Source organism: Danio rerio, chromosome 6 (genome assembly GCF_049306965.1).
Source record: "Danio rerio strain Tuebingen ecotype United States chromosome 6, GRCz12tu, whole genome shotgun sequence".
In the NCBI taxonomy this organism is placed as follows: Eukaryota; Metazoa; Chordata; class Actinopteri; order Cypriniformes; family Danionidae; genus Danio; species Danio rerio.
The window spans coordinates 57,579,350-57,596,820 of NC_133181.1; the positions used below are offsets into that span (position 1 = coordinate 57,579,350).

Sequence of the window (17,471 nt, forward strand, 5' to 3'; positions counted from 1 at the left end):
ACTGCAGAGATCACACATGTACAGCTTTATTGGCTCTACTGTGAATTATTTATTTATTTTTATATTTCCCCAATGATTTCTGCTTATTTACGGTTGTGAATTATATGATATTGATCTTTGCTCTGTCGACTTTTGTTGAAAATTTAACTCTACATAATGAAATACGTAAACTAAAAAAAAAAACTTAAATTTACAGTAAATTACTGGCTAATAATTGCATTACTGTCACAGAAAAATACTATACGTAAATTTACAGCAAATTACCGCGAGGTAGTTCACAGTAATTTACTGTGATTTTGTTACATTAAATTACTGTGAAATAACATTTATAGTGTAACTTTACAGTAGATAGGGAAGTCCATTACTGTGATTTTACTGTATAATCTTATAGTTCTGATATTGAAAATAATTATTATTATCTTATTTGAAATGAAAGCTAAATTGCTTTTGATGTCCTCAAATCTCAGTGTGGGCAGTCAAAATGTTTCAGATATGTGTCAATCTTATAATCTTAATTAGATTTTACTGTGAAGCAGGCTTTCCTCGGCTAGTCATTCTGACATTTACCCTGACTTTGAAATCATTTTGAATGTTTAACAAAGTTTGGTTTTATAAATCAATTACTGTTGTTCCAATTTAGTATGTTTTTGGCTAAACACAGAGTTATGTTCATTAAAAATATTAATTCATATTTCCATATTAAGCTTATAAAACTAAATAAAGATGCAGTACACCCAAAATGAAAATGTACTATGACATGCATGTCGTTTAAGTACAGGATGATTTTCTTTCAAGTTATTTTTGAAGACGTAACCAAATAGTTTTTAGAGTTTGTTGCAACTTCATGATGTTATACTATAGGGACTGAAGTAAATAACATTTATATTGTGAGAGTTTTGTGTAATATGGGAGAAGAAGAACCATGCATCAAGCAAAATGCTGTCAAAAAGAGAATCATTTATCATACAAAAATCAAAAATAAACAGAACGTTGTAACAATGAAGAAGAATAAGATAACAGCAAATAGCACAAAAGGTCATTTATAAGAACAAAATCATCCAAAAACAATAAATCCTGCAGGGGAAGAGGACAAAAGTGGCCCTGAAAGAAAAGAAAATAGCAAAACCAAAAAATTAAACTAACTCAGTATAATCCTTTTACCTAATTGAAAACAAATAATCGAAAGCAAGTCTTTGGTGTTTACACACCCTAACTTACCTGCTATAAACTAATCCAAACAGAAGAATACAAAGCCAGCGCTCACTCCTAAACCTACTGTGTCTGTACAAAGGTGATGTAAGGATGTATGTCACGTGACCTTCACCTCTCCAAAGCCCCCTGGGGAAAAAAAATAATATCAACAAATAATCTCAAATCAAGAATAAAAAAAATGTATGAAAAATCAACAAGATGGCAATAACAACTTTTGGCAAAGCAATATTAGGTACCAAAAAATAAATGACATAACGGGAGGCAGATTTAAACAAAGAACATGACAGGAACTCAAAAGCCTCTGTCCGGCGTCCCACTCGTCATCTTTTTAAAAATCTGGCAGCCACTCAGATTTGCCGCAGAAGCCGCCACATCACCAAGGATAATAATGATTGACTGATCTTACAGCCAATAACAATTCGAAGGGGGTTGAAACTGTAAAACCGAAAGAGAGAGAAGAGACAGAGAGAACAGGTGCGCAGGAGAGAATAAGAGAGAGAGCGAAAGAGACACACACACAAAATTCCTAGAGCGTAACAGAGCTGCAATAACATCATGTTATTTCTAAATATCAAAAAAGTGCCAGTACTGGCATACAAGTTCATTTGTTTTAATGTCCATGTTGATGGAAATAAGAGTTTGAATTCCTATAACTAACATACAAAACGTATAGCCCTTTATACAGTCATTTGCTGTAATCATGCTACCTGCCTTAATACAATTCTGAATACAAGATCATTACTGTGAATTTTACTGTGAATCCTGTAAAGTGATACTAATGTAATTTACTGTGAAAAATTACAGTAACATGTTGTGAAAATCTTGGCATTTTTACAGTGTAAAACGACTGAAAATGTGCTGGCAGTCTATTAGAGGTTTTTTTTAGCATAATATACAACACCAACCTAGTCAATAATCACTTTAAACTATTAAAAATGTTCATAAAAGTCCCTTCTTTTTTAAAAGTTGTAAGAAGAAATATCAAGATCTCACAATGCAATTCAAAAGCAGAAATAAACGGGGGAAAAATAAGAACATGAATTACAGAACAAAATAGGCAAAACTGCTAACATATGGATATTTTTACAGTGTGTCTTGTTGTTTCCACACAGATCTTCTTGTGGTGATCTTCTGGACCATGACGATGTCTCAAAGCTCCTCTGGTATTCCTCTGCCACGGAGTTTCTCCAAAGGGGACAGCAGGAGCTTCAGCGCCGCTTTTTTGACTCCAGCCGGTCAGAATAAAAGCGGACGATCTTCCTCAACCTCTTCCGTTTCTTCTCTTTCTGTCTCCAAGGAGTTTCTCAAAGGGACGAGTTTGAGGGGTCCGAGAGCTCAGTTTATACCCGCTGCCACAAACAGGTCATTGTTTGCCCCACATTCAACACGCAGGAGTCCAAATGATTTAATGATCTATCTATCTGTCTATCTATCTGTCTATCTATCTGTCTATCTGTCTATCTGTCTGTCTATCTATCTATCTATCTATCTATCTATCTATCTATCTATCTATCTGTCTATCTGTCTGTCTATCTGTCTGTCTATCTGTCTGTCTATCTATCTGTCTATCTATCTGTCTATCTGTCTGTCTATCTGTCTGTCTGTCTATCTGTCTGTCTATCTGTCTGTCTATCTGTCTGTCTATCTGTCTATCTATCTGTCTATCTATCTGTCTATCTATCTATCTATCTATCTATCTATCTATCTATCTATCTATCTATCTATCTATCTATCTATCTATCTGTCTATCTGTCTGTCTGTCTGTCTGTCTGTCTGTCTGTCTGTCTGTCTGTCTGTCTGTCTGTCTGTCTGTCTGTCTGTCTGTCTGTCGTTGAAGTCAGAACTATTAGCCCCCCTGAATTATTAGCGCCCCTTTTTCTTTTTTTCCCCAATTTCTCTTAAATGGAGGGTATAAATAGAATAAAATCTGTCCGTCTGTCCGTCTTCAACTATTCTTTTACTTGCTTCTTTTATTACTCTTATGTAATCAAATTGTAAGTCAGTGTATTAGTATTTTTTATTATGTACACAATTGACATTTCTGTATTTTTATATGTGCTTTTAAAATATACAAAACCAACAATTATATTTCATTAAGTTGTATTTTAACCTTTTTTTGACTGTTTATTTTTAAATTTAATTTAAAGGTTATTTTATTTTTATTTTTTCTTGTGTGTAAGGGCACAATCCTTGAAATGTAAGTTAGTGTGTTTTTTTATATTTAAGTTTAAGATATACAAAATCAACAATTATATATTATTTAGTTGTATTTAACTTTATTTATTTATTTCTTTGTTTTTAATTTGATTTATTTTATTTTAATTTTTAATTATATTTAATTTTCATAATTAAATTTATATATATATATATATATATATATATATATATATATATATATATATATTTCTGTCGTGTGTAAGGGCACTATTCTTGAAATGCAAGTTGGTGTATTATTTTTTTATATTTACTTTTAAGATATACAAAACTTAACTTAAATTTTAATTTAATTGATTTTAATTGAATTTTACTGTTTTAATCTTTAATTATATTTAATTTTTATTAATTTAATTTTATTACATTTTATTTATTATTATTTTTGTTTAATTAAATTTATGTATTTATATATGTATGTATTTATTTTCATTTTCATTATTTCTGTCTTGCGTGTAATGGGACAATCATTGAAATGAAGTCAGGGTCTTATTTTTTTAGTTCTTATTTTTTTTATATTTAATATATGCAAAACCTAATTATATTTAATTTAATTAAATTTTTTAATTTAATTTAATTTAATTTAATTTAATTTAATTTAATTTAATTTAATTTAATTTAATTTAATTTAATTTAATTAAATTTTATTTTATTTTATTTTATTTTATTTATTTTTTTATTTTATACCCCACAAACAGGTTATCTTAAAAAAAAAGTCATGCCATGCAATGTAGCATTGAAAACAGTTCATTTTACTCGGATGTTATACACCCACAGTAATGAAAACGCCGTTATTTAAATGCTATGCTTGCCTTTCTTCACAAAAAACAATTAATAAAATAAAAATAAAAAAATTGAGCTGGGAAAATTTTTGAAATTTGGTTAATTAAGCATTTAATGACACCTGTATTTATTTTAATACATCTTTTTTTAGATGTTATTATATTTTATACCCCACAAAGCGTTCATCATTTGCTCTGCTTTCAACCCACAGCAGTCCAAATGTACCCAAAAGAGAGGTGATCCCACAGAAGAGCCCACAGGGCCTGCGCAGAGGCTCGCTGCCCCAGGATGGGTTCAGAGACATGGAGAAACACACAAACCGAAACTGGAGAACTGGACATCAGCACTTCAGGAGTCTGGATAATGAATCAGAGTCTGAATCAGGCCAGCGGCGGCCAAGCAATGGGAACATGCTGTGGGAAACATCAGCTGCTGTTCAGAGAGATGCTCAGAAGCAGAGGACCAAACGTATGGCTTATCCTGATGGAGAAACTAAATCACTGGCCAGAAACACAGGCAGAGAGTCTCCACGGATGGCCGCAGTGCCACCTATCAGATTCAGGTCAGATTTTTTTTGATGTCTTTGCTGTTAGTTTGTGTTTGTTTGTTAGTAATTTTTTGTTTTCATTTTGTGTTTTGTTTTATCACTCTTTCCTGTGTAATTTATTTGAATTACTCATTACTGCTATATCTGTTTTTATTTATTTATTTATTTATTTATTTATTTATTTATTTATTTATTTATTTATTTATTTATTTATTTATTTATTTATTTATTTTATGTCTTGTGTGTAAGGACAAAGTTCTTGAAATGCAAGTCAGTGTATTATTTTTTCTGTTTATTTTTAAGATTTACAAAATCAACTATTTTATTTTAATTTTATTTAATTTAATTTTATTATTCTTAATTTTATTTTATAAAAAATCTTTTTCTTTTTGTATTTTCTTTTCTTTTCTTTTCTTTCAGATTCAGGTCAGATTTTTTGGAGTTTTGTTTTGTTGTTTTTGTTTTATTGTTTTGTTTTGTCTTGTTTTTTTTTGATGTTTTGTTGTTTTGTTTTTTGTTTTTGTTTTTTTTTTGTGTTTTTTGTTTTGTTTTTTGTTTTGTTGTTTTTTGTTTTGTTTTGTTATTTTTTGTGTTTTTGTGTTTTTTGTTTTGTTGTTTTTTGTGTTTTTTGTTTTGTGTTTTTTGTTTTTTGTTTTGTTTAGTTGTTTTTTGTGTTTTGTTGTGTTTTTGTTTTGTTTTTTTGTTTTTTGTTTTGTTGTTTGTTTTTTGTGGTTTTTGTTTGTTGTTTTGTTTTTTGTTTTGTGTTTTGTTGTTATTTGTGTTTTTGTGTTTTTTTGTTTTTTGTTTTGTTTTTTTGTTTTTTGTTTTGTTGTTTTTTTGTGTTTTTTGTTTTGTTTTGTTGTTTTTTGTTGTTGTTTTTTGTGTTTTTTTTTTGTCTTGTGTTTTTTGTTTTGTTGTTTTTGTTTTGTTGTTTTTTGTTTTGTTTTGTTGTTTTGTTTTTTTGTGTTTTTTGTTTGTTGTTTTTTTGTGTGTTTTTTGTTTTGTCGTTTTTTTGTGTTTTTATGTTTTTTTGTTTTTTGTTTTGTTTTGTTGTTTTGTTGTTTTTTTGTTGTTTTTTGTGTTTTTTGTTTTGTGTTTTGTTGTGTTTTTTTGTTATGTTTTTTTTTTTTTGAGTTTTGTTGTGTTTTTTTTGTTATGTTTTGTTTTGTTGTGTTTTTTGTTTTGTTACTCTCTCTTATGAAATTTATTTGGATTTGAATTCAAAACTAAATGCTATTGGCTGTTTTTATAAAAGGGGAGAAGCTACGTTACTTCAAATTTTGAATAAGAAATGCACCTTTAGGGATCAAAATATTATAAAGCTTTTATTGCTTCTGAATTCTTGGGTCTGTGTCTGGATTTTAGGCTGCAGGTACGTGAGGATGTTGAAGCATCTCTGGAGGATCTGAGTGGTTATACTTCGGACTGGATGGAGGTTTGCTGGGAGGATCTGGGTGAGTCTTATGGGATCATTTACTTTATACTTTTACCTAAGCAGGTTTTAAGGAAAAGTAAAACTTTTTTTTGCCTGTCAAGAAAATGCTTCTTAATTTAAGAATGCATGTATATTTGGACTAGAAACAAGACAAAAATTGAAATAAGAAAAGCTTCATATTTAAGAATAATCATTCTTTACTGACTGTGCTCGCGTGTTTTACATTAATACACAGCATATGTGCAGCGGAGACAAATACTTTTATGACTCTTGAGTGTAAGATTTATATTCAGTGTCACTCAGTAATTCTTCAGACAAGTGTGATTTTAATGCAAGCTTGATGGCATGTGAACAAACACACAAGCACATCCATATTCACCAGCATACACACACACACACACACACACACATGCGCACCAGTTTCTCTGTGCCTGAGTAATGGCTCGGTGTGGTGTAATAGCAGCAGATGACCAGCTCCAGATGCCAGCAGCAGCCCATGGGATCTTCTCATGTCTGCAAACATCTGCAGCGCTGGACAACCACAGGCTCCGGATGGGATCCAGATGTTTGGGAAACCTTTGGAAGTCTCTGGAGAGAGGGCGGGAGACTCTGCTTCATACACTGAAAAAAATTATTCATTGGATTTTTTACATTTTTTTTAGATAAGTAGTTGCAAACAATGTATATGGACTGAATTTAAACAAACAAATAAGTTGAACATTACTACATTTAATCTGTTTGTTTAAATGTGGCTCTTATTAATTGTTTGCAAGCACTTACCTTAAAATTTAATCAATCCAATATATCATTTTTTTCAGTGTACTTTATGAAATCTGCAAGCTCTCACATAGTGTGTCAGAATGCGGCAGGTATCCTATAAGTGTCGGATCAGGGTGATTGTTTGTCATGGTACACAGGAATAAATCTTATGTGAAGGAAAGTAACTTTGTTAAAAACAGCTTTTCTTGTTGACAGCATGAGAGTTTTGAGATCCATAATTTAGCAATATTTTTATTTGTGATTGGTATTAAAAGAAGCTGTTCACTCACAAATGGAAAAAAAAAGTTATTTAGATACCCTCAATTTGTCAAACCTGAATTTCTCCTGTTGTTCTAAAAAAATAAGATAGTTTGAAAAATGGTGGGACTACATTTTTTTCTCCTTTGTTTCTTCTTCTTCAAAAAAAAATTATATGTGTGTGTGTGTGTGTGTGTGTGTGTGTGTGTGTGTGTGTGTGTGTGTGTGTGTGTGTGTGTGTGTGTGTGTGTGTGTGTGTGTGTGTGTGTGTGTGTGTGTGTGTGTGTGTGTGTGTGTGAGTGTGCGCGTGTGTGTGTGTGTGCGCGTGTGTGTGTGCGTGAGAGAGAAGCAGAAGGAAACTCACAATTATTGATAGTTTTGGAGGGTCAGGAATGGTGAGTAAAAAATAAATATACATTTATTTTTTATTATATTATAATATCATATTATGATATTAAATATTATATTATTATATTTTTATTATTATCATTTTTTTATTTTTTTATTATTTTGTCAATATTTATTTATTTGTTTTATTATTTTTTATTTATTTAGTATTATATTTATTATTAATTATTATTATTATTTTATTTATAATTTTTTCATTATTTTTAATTTTATTATTCTTATTATACTTGTTCTTATTATTTCATTATTATTTTTATATTTATTTATTTGTTGTATTTTATTTTTTGTATTATATATTGTGTTAATTATTATCATAATATTATTTATATATTTTTTATATTTATTTATTTTTATCATTATTATTTTATTTATATTTTTATTAAACTAAATTTATTATTATTGTTATTATTATTATTATTATTAATAATTCAATTATTATTTTTTAAATTATTAAATTATTAAATTTTTTAATTTATAATATTTTTTTTATTTTTTTATTTATTATTTTAAAATTTAATTAAATTAAATATACAAAGTATTACATTTTTATTTGCTTTGCTTCAATATAATTGAGATAAAATAGATACATTTTTTTTAAATATACTTTTAATATATCTGTATTTTTATAAATCTTTTTGTAAATGACAAAACATTGTAAATGACTAATCAGATTTTTTAAAATTTACTTTGAAATTCTAAATAATTTAGGTTTAATATATTTTCATCTCTCATTATATTTAAAATTAAAAGAATAACCTTCATATGTTATTTTGTAAAATCTAATTTATAAAGTTGAATATATTAAAATAATAATAATAATAATAATAATAATAATAATAATAATAATAATAATCTACCAAAATAACTTATGATAACAATTGAAAATTAGTAAACCAAAATTTATATGTTAGGAAAAGATATTAAATAACAATTTTTAAAAAAAGAGAAAAAATTCAAGAGAAAAATTCTAAAATTAAGTTGAAATTTTGTAGTTTGTAATTTTCCCCCCAATATTCTGCATGAATTTAAATGTATTGTCTTTCTATTTCTAAAGACATTTGGTCACTGAAATATTACTTTAATAAATATATCTGTTTATTAAATGTTTAAATGCACAAAAATACATTGCCTATATTTACTGAAAAATGGATAGAAATATTCATTTTCAAAATGGGGTGTTCTTGGTTATGCTGAGTACTGTATACAGTTGAAGTCAGAACTATTCCTCCAATTTTAATTTTTTATTCTTTTAAAATATTTTCCAAATGATGTTTAACAGAGCAAGGAAACTTTCACAGTAAGTCTAATAATATTTTTCTTTCTGGAGAAAGTCTTATTTGTTGTATTTTTTGTTTTTTTATTAAAAAAAAAAAAACATTTTATGTTCAAATTTATTTGGCCCTTTAAGCTATATATTTTCCTGACTGTCTACAGAACAAACCATCGTTATACAATAACTTGCCTAATTACCCTAACCTGCCTAGTTAACCTAATTAACATAGATAGGCCTTCAAATGTCACTTTAAGCTGAATAGAAGTGTCTTGAAAAATATCTAGTGAAATATTATTTACTGCCATCATGGCAAATATAACCTAAATCAGTTATTAGAAATGAGTCATTAAAACTATTATGATTAGAAATGTGCTGAAAAAAATCTGTTAAACAAATTAGGGGAAAAATAAACAGGGGGCTAATAATTCTGTCTTCAATTGCATATATTTTAATATTAAATATAAATTCTTTAATATTTCAGTTGATTGTCTCGGATGAAATACATATAACGCATACATAACTTTTCAGATGTTGTAATATAACTCTAGAATTTGCTAAGCTCATAATCAGCTTCAAAAAACAGTTAAAATATGTCTGAAACTCTGCTTTGACTTGCCAAGAATAACAAATCACAGAGTGAATTCTTCTAGTCTTCTAACAAATCATGTATTTTGCAGTATAACAACCGTTTGACTTTATTGAAGATGTATAGGCGAAGCATTTGAGAGAGTTTATGTAAAAAAAAAGTCAATGAAAGCTCCAGTAAGTCTCCTTATCATTTAAAAAAGCAATTATAATATTTGTTTAGCAGATCTAGCCGATTCTGCTGTTTATTAATACAGCCTTTGCCACAGCTGTCACATGTTCGTCTTTCAGTGGAAAAAAATCCCCCACAGAACAACACAGACACTCATGATGAGTCCAGACAAAAGCTTTCATTCTTCCAGCTCTCTCTTCCCCTTCAGTAACAGCAGAATCAGCCCAGATGCCCCAGGACTGCCATGTGTTTGGCCAAGTGTTCAGACCCCCTGCATGCGGGACAGGGCTGAGGTTTTCATTAAGTCCTTGTACCAAACTGGTCTTTCGCATCAGGCTGGTTAAGGGGAATTCATTGAAGGCTGCTATCAGGTGAACAAACAGCACTCAAAGAATGAAGTTTGCTGCTTGTTCAAGCTACTCATTTAAAATGAGCTGAAACAACACATTCGTTGAGATTTTGGGGGGAGCACACGCACACACGATTACACACAATGCATCAGTGCACATAAAATATAGTTTAATTTTATAACAAAAACTTTAAAAATAAAATATGGATAAAATGAATTTTTTAAAAAATAAATGTAATTTTTATTATTTATTAATAATACATTTAATTTAATTAAAAATTAAACTAAATTGTAAAAGTAAATTAAAAAAATTATTTAAAAAAATTAAATTAAAATTAAATTAAATTCAAAAGTAAATTAAATAAAACTTTAATTATATTAAATTAAAATTGAATTGAATTAAATAACATTAAATAAAAAATAAAATAAAATTAATAAAAAATAAATAGAAAAATACATTAAATTGTACAATTAAATAAAGTAAATCAAATTATAAATTTTTTTTAATTCAATTATCAAATACATTAAATTAAAATTAAATTATATTAAATTGAAATTTATTTTATTTGAAATAACATTAAATTAAATGATAAAAATTAAATAAAATTAAATTGAATTAAAAATAAATTTGAAAATAAAATAAACTTTTATTAAATTAAAATTAAAATGAATTAAAACTAAAAACTAAACTAAATTGAACTAAACTTTAAACTAAACGGAACTAAACTAAATTCAATTTAATTCAATTTAGTTAAAATTATATTATATTTAATTAAAATTTTATTTAATTTAATTAAATAACATAAAATGAAATAAAATTAAATGAAATTAAAATAAATTATAAAATAAAATGTTATTAAATTTAAATAAAAATTAATCTAAACTTTAAATTAAATTAAATTAAATTAAATTAAATTAAAAAATAAATATGTTTACCAAAGCAGGGCTTTTACAGGCTATATTTAGAAACGCAAACACGGACAAACTAAAATCCAATTAGCATGTTTACAGTTTAATCAAACATTTATTATAAGCACATTGTTTGATTTTATTTTAACCACTGTAGCAGACGTTTATCACTCAATTTAGAGCTTATAATTACGATTTAGTATTACATTAGTTTATCATAAAATAAATAAAATAAAATATAATAAAATACTGTTATAAATGTATCATAATCTAAATTTTTAAAAATGCTCAATGTAGATGCATAATATATAATGAATGAAGTATATAACATAGTCAAACCTCAGACTCCTCTGAAATACATGACTGGAGTTTCCTCTCTCCCAGTGGTGATGGTGAAGTTGCAGGTTGTTCAAATTAAATGCATGTTCCCAAGTGAAGTGACCTTCAGTGGGTATTCTCTGCTCAGGGAATAGGGAGCAGGGAACACTATGTAGGGAGCTGTTAAAGCCGGATGCAGCTTCAGTCGTCCTCATGCCTGTTGTGATGTAGGCAGCAGTGTTGCTATGGTGACGCTTCTCCAGCGAAGCATTGCGGAAAACTCCAGAGAGAGGTGTGTATGGAATATGATGAAGGATGATGCCAGGGAGTATCTCAAAACAACACACCGCCTCAGAGGTGTAGACTGAGGGAGGAGCAAATTCAAACATCTGGAGCTGTTTGATTTATTATTGCAGTATGTGATTTATTAATATGCTGCAAAAATACTTAATTTTTGCTTGTTTGTAGTTATTGCAATATTTATCTTCATCCATCCATCTATCCTTCTCTCCATCCATCCAATTTTTTTTTTATATTTCGATTTCTTTTCTTTTTTTCTTTTTTTTTCTTTTTTAATATTTGTTTATTTTAGCTAATTGTTGTATTTATTTTCTTATTTCTTTTTCTTTTTATATTTTTTCTTTTTCCTTTTCTTTTTACATATATTTTTTCTTTTTATATTTATTTTTTTTAATTTTTATTTTTATATTTATATTTTAATATTTCTTTATTTTTATTTATTTTTATATTTATTCATTTTATTTATATTAGATTTATTTTAATATACTTATTTTATTACGTTTTTATTATTTAATATGTTTTTTTTATTTCACTTTTGTTTTATATTTACCTATTTACATTTTTTTTATTAAAATTTTTTAATTAATTTTTTTAATTTAAACTGTTATATTTATTTATTTTTATTTTTGCATTAATTTCTTTTAATTTTACATTTTATTTGTTTAAATTTGTATATATTTTATATTATTGTTTATATTTGTTTATTTTTTGTTTATATTTGTTTTTATATTTACTTATTTATTTATTTATTTTTATTTGTATTAATTTTTCTATTTCTATTTATTTATTTTATTTTTATATTTATTAATTTTTTGTATTTATTTTTATATTTATTTATTTTATTTTTGTATTCATTTAATTTTATTTTTATTTTTTTTACTCTTTTTTTATTTAATTATTTTTGTTTATTTTTATATTTATTTGTTTATTTATTTTTATTTTGTATTATAAGATGTTATTTATTTTTATTTAGTTTATTTATTTATTTGTTTTACATGTAAATTTATTTTTATGTATTTATCATTATTTATTATTTTATATATTTATTTGTTTATTATTTATTTTAAATAACTAAATGCATTCATTATGGAAAAAACGCACAATTATATTGAATTATTGTATAATAGTACTAAAAGTTATTTTATATTAATAACTATTTTATATTAATTTATATAAAATTAATAGTGGATTGCAAATATAGATATGAAAGAAAGAAGGCATTTTATAATGTTGAATTTTTTTCATATTAATTAAGTCTCCTTGTTTTCATTTTGTGCAAAAAATGAAGAGATAATGTGTCTTCCAGTTAATTTGTTATTTATTACCACGTATTTACGGATAGACAGGTAGACATGCAGACAGATTTGGATTGTTGTAAACCCTAAATTGGTCCACATGCATTTCTCCTGAAGGCTCAGAGCCAACATGTAGCTGTGATTTTAATTGAGTTTATTCTTAATATCTGGGGGAGGGGAGGAACAATAGGGAAGGAGAAATAATGTGTGTGAAAATACACACTCCTATGTAATGGATTCAGTTTATATTCCAGTAGTGCAATTTGTCATCTGCCCCTAAACAGCTCACACTTTCTGCTGAGGCGGAGAGACGCACCGGAAAATGCAACCGAGAGAGAGAGAGACTGTGAGTGTATGATGAGAGAAAGAGTGTGTAAGAGAGAGAGAGTGTGTGCATGAGAGTGTGTGCAAGGGAGAGAGAGAATGTAAGAGAGGGACCAAAAGAGACGGGGAGTAGAGAGAGAGAGAGAGGGGGCAGGGACTGTTGTTGCGTGCAGCATTGCTGTCATTTGGCTGCTGCACAGCTCAGCGGCAACACTGTCTGGTGAAGGGAGGAGAGAAAGCGAGAGAGCAAAGAGAAGAGGAGAAGCAGGGTGGCAGCTGCTGCAGCCCGACAGGAAGCAACGGCGGAAAATAAAGCGCACTAAAGGGAATTAGCATTTTCTTCCTGTGCAAGAGTCCAGCACATTCATCCGCTCCTCGTGCTCTTATGGCTCTAAATGCTCTCCGTTGAAGGAAGACGTCTGGGGGTCGAATAAAAGGCAGGTAGAGCGTCAAGGGAAGGTGCAGACATGGCTGCCAAGAGGGGCAAGTCTGGCGTGCCACAGAGCGTGGCACGAAGCGAGCTGAAGGTGTACCGCGTGGGCAGCACAGAGGGACGCATCCCTGTGCCATCCAACCTTCGCAAACAGAGGTCTTTGACCAACCTGGCTGTCCTGACGGATGCTGAGAAGAAGATGCAGCTCTATGAGCCCAAGTGGTGCGATGACATGAGCAAAGCTGCTTCAGGACACCTGAAGAAGCCTAAAGCAGTGGCCGGCGGAGGAACAGCCGGCACACAACTCTCCCGTAACCTCTCCAAATCAGACCACTCCCTCTTCCAGGGAAAACCCAAAGCATTCACCCCACTTGCAGCACCGGGAAAAGGCCAAAGTCGGATCCCTCGAGGCCCCTACGCGGAAGTAAAACCCTTGAGCAAGACATCTGATGACTGCAAGTCTGATGATGATATCCTTTCCAGCAAAGCCAAAGCCAGTGGAAAGAAAGCGGCGGCTGGGTGTTCTGGAGACCTGGAGGCCAAGGGTCAAGGTGAGGAAGGTGGCGATAAACCTTTCCTCAAGGTGGACCCAGAGCTGGTGGTCACCGTTCTTGGTGACCTGGAGCAGTTGCTTTTCAGTCAAATGCTTGGTGAGTACGGTTGAAAAAGAGTCTCCAGATTTCATGCCCACGTAAACGGGATCGTTCACCCTTCGGTCATCGTTTACTCCCTGGTTCCAAACCTGTTTGAGTTTCTTTCCTCTGCTAAACACAAAAGAAGATATTCTGAGCAATGCTGGAAAGCAGCAGCCATTGACTTCCATTGTGTCTTCCTAGTATGGATGTCAATCTCTGCTGGTTTTCAATGCTCTTCAGATTATCTAGTTTTTGATTTGGTGTATTGGTTAACAGGTTAAAAGGTGAGTAAACGATGATTGAATTTTCATTGTTGGGGCAAACTATCCCTTAATACTCAAAGCCACAGATTGATTGGACAACTCATCCATTTTTGCTCCATATTGGAGCTTTCTGGAATGCATGCCTCCACGATTATGAAGGTGGTCTCGGACTGCTGGACGATGCAGGGCTTTGTTCTGGGTTGCATGTGCATTGTGAATCCGCTCGTGTGTAATGCACTTGTGGGATAGAACTGGCACTCATAGATTATTCCCCTTGGCGTATATCCAATATCCTTCAATGATTGAATGACAAAACGCTTGGGGGTGAGGCTCGACACACTGATCTGCTTTTTGACGGCTCTCTGGTGCTGTGTGTGTCTCTCTCTGTGTGCGTGCGCTGGTGTTGCCGCTCTACGCTCATCTGTAATGAAGTAATGGCCGCTATCAGGGACATGGGTAGTGTGAGAACAGGAAAAGGCTGTGGAATACAATGGTTTAGAGTTTGCCGTTAACCTTTTTGATTTTGTCTTGATCTGCAGACAGTGATTTAAATCATCAAAATGATGAACAAAAGCATGCATATTCACCTGCTAATCTATGTAAGTCTATAGGATGACATAATGCTATACCTAATGGATCATTTGTTTTGATGCATTCTGTAGAATACGATTATATACAGTTGCATGAAGATTGTGTTTTAAGGTATAGTGCTCGTTATTGATAATGCATGTCCATCAGGCAATGCCAATTGCGTTTAATCAGGAAGTATGTTTGTTGAATTGAAACAAATATCCCATTTCGTTCGTGCCATCCTCTGAACACGGCATGCCCTGCATTTGTGCATCAGACCTCAAAAGGATGACCTCTATTTCAACCGTTTACAGACCTCATCTGTTTAAATGACCAATTTGGGTCTGATTCCTTGCAAATGTTTGTGTGCAATGTCATTTACTGTAGTTACTTCTTGTATTGCATTGTCATTTACTGTAGTTTCTTCATGTATTACATTTAAATAATATCATCTAGATCAGTGGTTCCCAACCTTTTTTTGCCTGAGACCCCCTTTTACCCTGGGAAATATTGTAAGGCCCCCGTCAACATGTAATGATATTATCGCTCGTATAAGTTTGCAGAAAGGATGGCAAAAAATTTTGTTTTCAAACAAACTGTATGTTTATTACTATATCTAGATATGTTTATGCGCAAATAATAGCCTAATGTACAATATAAAAGCAAAACATCAGTAGGCCATTGGTAACTGAAAAACGTAACACTTTGCCCTTTAAATTGGCCCTATATTAGTTGCCAATACTTTAAAAGTTTCTTGTCAGTAGCTGTGACGTCCCTCATCTCATTTTGGGTGTGTTTTAACTCTTTTGCCTTGCGCTCAAAAAATGCTCTGGGCTTGTTTTGGACTGCAAGTATTGGGGATGAGTCGTCTGTCTTATGTCCTATTATGTCTTATTAATTAGGACGGCCTCATGCATTCGTTAGCAAGAACTTTGGTGCAGATAATGCACTGTGGCTGGATAATTTCATAGGGAAATCAAATTAGCTTTCAATAGCTATCAAAGTACAACACTGTCCGCAGTCAAATAAATAGTGCTCATGTTGTTTTGAAGTCATAATTACATGATTTTTCAGACCAAATATTCAAAGTAGCATGGTAAACAATATAGGAACAGTGTCTCATGTTGACACTATTCAAAAATAAATGAATTGGTGCAGATAATGCACTGTGGCTGGGTCAGGAACTCTTTTCTTAGAGAAATTGGAATAAAAGCATAGTTCAGGTAACTATCTTGGTCTTTCCTGCATTTCGTGTAGCAGTATTGCTAGCGCTGCGATTCGAAATGTTTGGAGCTTCCCCACCTGGGTCCAGTATGCTTGGGTCATTAGTATTAGCTGCTGAAGGTGAATCAGGGATTCAGTGAAATCAGGAATTTTTTTTGTTGGACGAATTACAAATTTGTCAATTGTAACCGTTGTGGGCCGGAACCCCCTGTTGGGAACTGCTGATCTAGATTGAACTCCTTATTTTTTAAGACAAACTTTTTATCCATGACTATTGCCTAAGTGTCCCTTCAGAATTCTGGATTTGTAATTTGGAAACAATCCCAAAAATCTTAAGGGGAGTTTAAAAGGTTTCCCAAAAACATTCAAATTAAATCCCATTGAATTGTCATCGTGATTGGCTCTAAATTATAATAGAGAATCTGATAGGAATTCTGCAGGCATTCTTTTCAGATGTTTTGCATGCTTTCATACACATATAATTACAACCAACACTAGTGTGGTTCAGCTTATTTCTAAATTTAGATGGAAAACAATGCGCTACAGGGCGACTTTTCCATGCAGGGCATTTAATCACAGGGCCTCAAAGAATAATGGATTATATCTCTTTCTATCAAAGCACTTGGTTTTTTTATATTCATAATTACACATAGTTTTATGCTCGTTTGTGCTGCATAATAGACTTCCTTTAGGGACAGTATGAGGCAAACAAAACTTTGGCCACAATACTGAAATGCTGTGAATGGAGCATTTCTTTCCTCTGTGAATTTACTGTGACTATTGTACTGCACAGATGTCTAAACCTCTTGGGGGAATAACTTAAAATATCAGTGAGAGACAATGGCTGAGCTGGTAAACACCTATATGGAAAGAGGCAGATTTGGCAGATAAGGCAGATTTGACTTCATTGTGCCAATGAAATTAAAAATGTAGTGCAATTTATGAGGGAGAAATTAGCTATTTTGAAAAGAGGTGCATTTCTGAAAACCATTATAAAGTCACAAGTTTATTGATGCAAACATAGTTTAGTGATTTGGTGTTTCCCGAATCCATCGTTCCAACATTCGCAAACTACAGCTGCAGTTATAAGCATAGTTCCTGGCCAACCCAGGCTCATAGAAAATATGTGCCCAGGACTACACGTTTGAGAACTGACAAATATGTACCTTTGACTGTTTTCTGGCAGTTTTTGACTCCATTGATGCGCC

At 30.9% G+C, this 17,471-nt stretch overlaps 1 protein-coding gene and 1 long non-coding RNA gene across 14 annotated transcripts in view; one reads left to right on the plus strand and one right to left on the minus strand.

Annotated features, from left to right (window-relative positions):
- nav1b (neuron navigator 1b) overlaps nucleotides 1-17,471 on the plus strand; it is a 214,166-nt gene that overhangs the window by 65,248 nt on the left and 131,447 nt on the right. For 5 of the 13 annotated variants that reach the window (XM_073954708.1, XM_073954705.1, XM_017356758.4 and 2 more), the window contains 3 exons: nucleotides 2,325-2,574; nucleotides 4,418-4,768; nucleotides 6,119-6,207. In XM_073954708.1, the coding sequence (XP_073810809.1) occupies nucleotides 2,351-2,574; nucleotides 4,418-4,768; nucleotides 6,119-6,207 (664 nt within the window). In that variant the 5' untranslated portion in view covers nucleotides 2,325-2,350. Of the gene's footprint in view, nucleotides 1-2,324; nucleotides 2,575-4,417; nucleotides 4,769-6,118; nucleotides 6,208-13,264; nucleotides 14,222-17,471 lie in introns of those variants that run through there. The other 8 variants (XM_068222074.2, XM_068222077.2, XM_073954709.1 and 5 more) reach the window with 2 other exon arrangements.
- LOC103911280 (uncharacterized) lies at nucleotides 6,368-11,554 on the minus strand. The gene is made up of 2 exons (XR_662003.5): nucleotides 11,241-11,554; nucleotides 6,368-6,809 (listed from the first exon to the last, which is right to left on the minus strand). It is a non-coding gene; the product is annotated as an uncharacterized lncRNA (long non-coding RNA).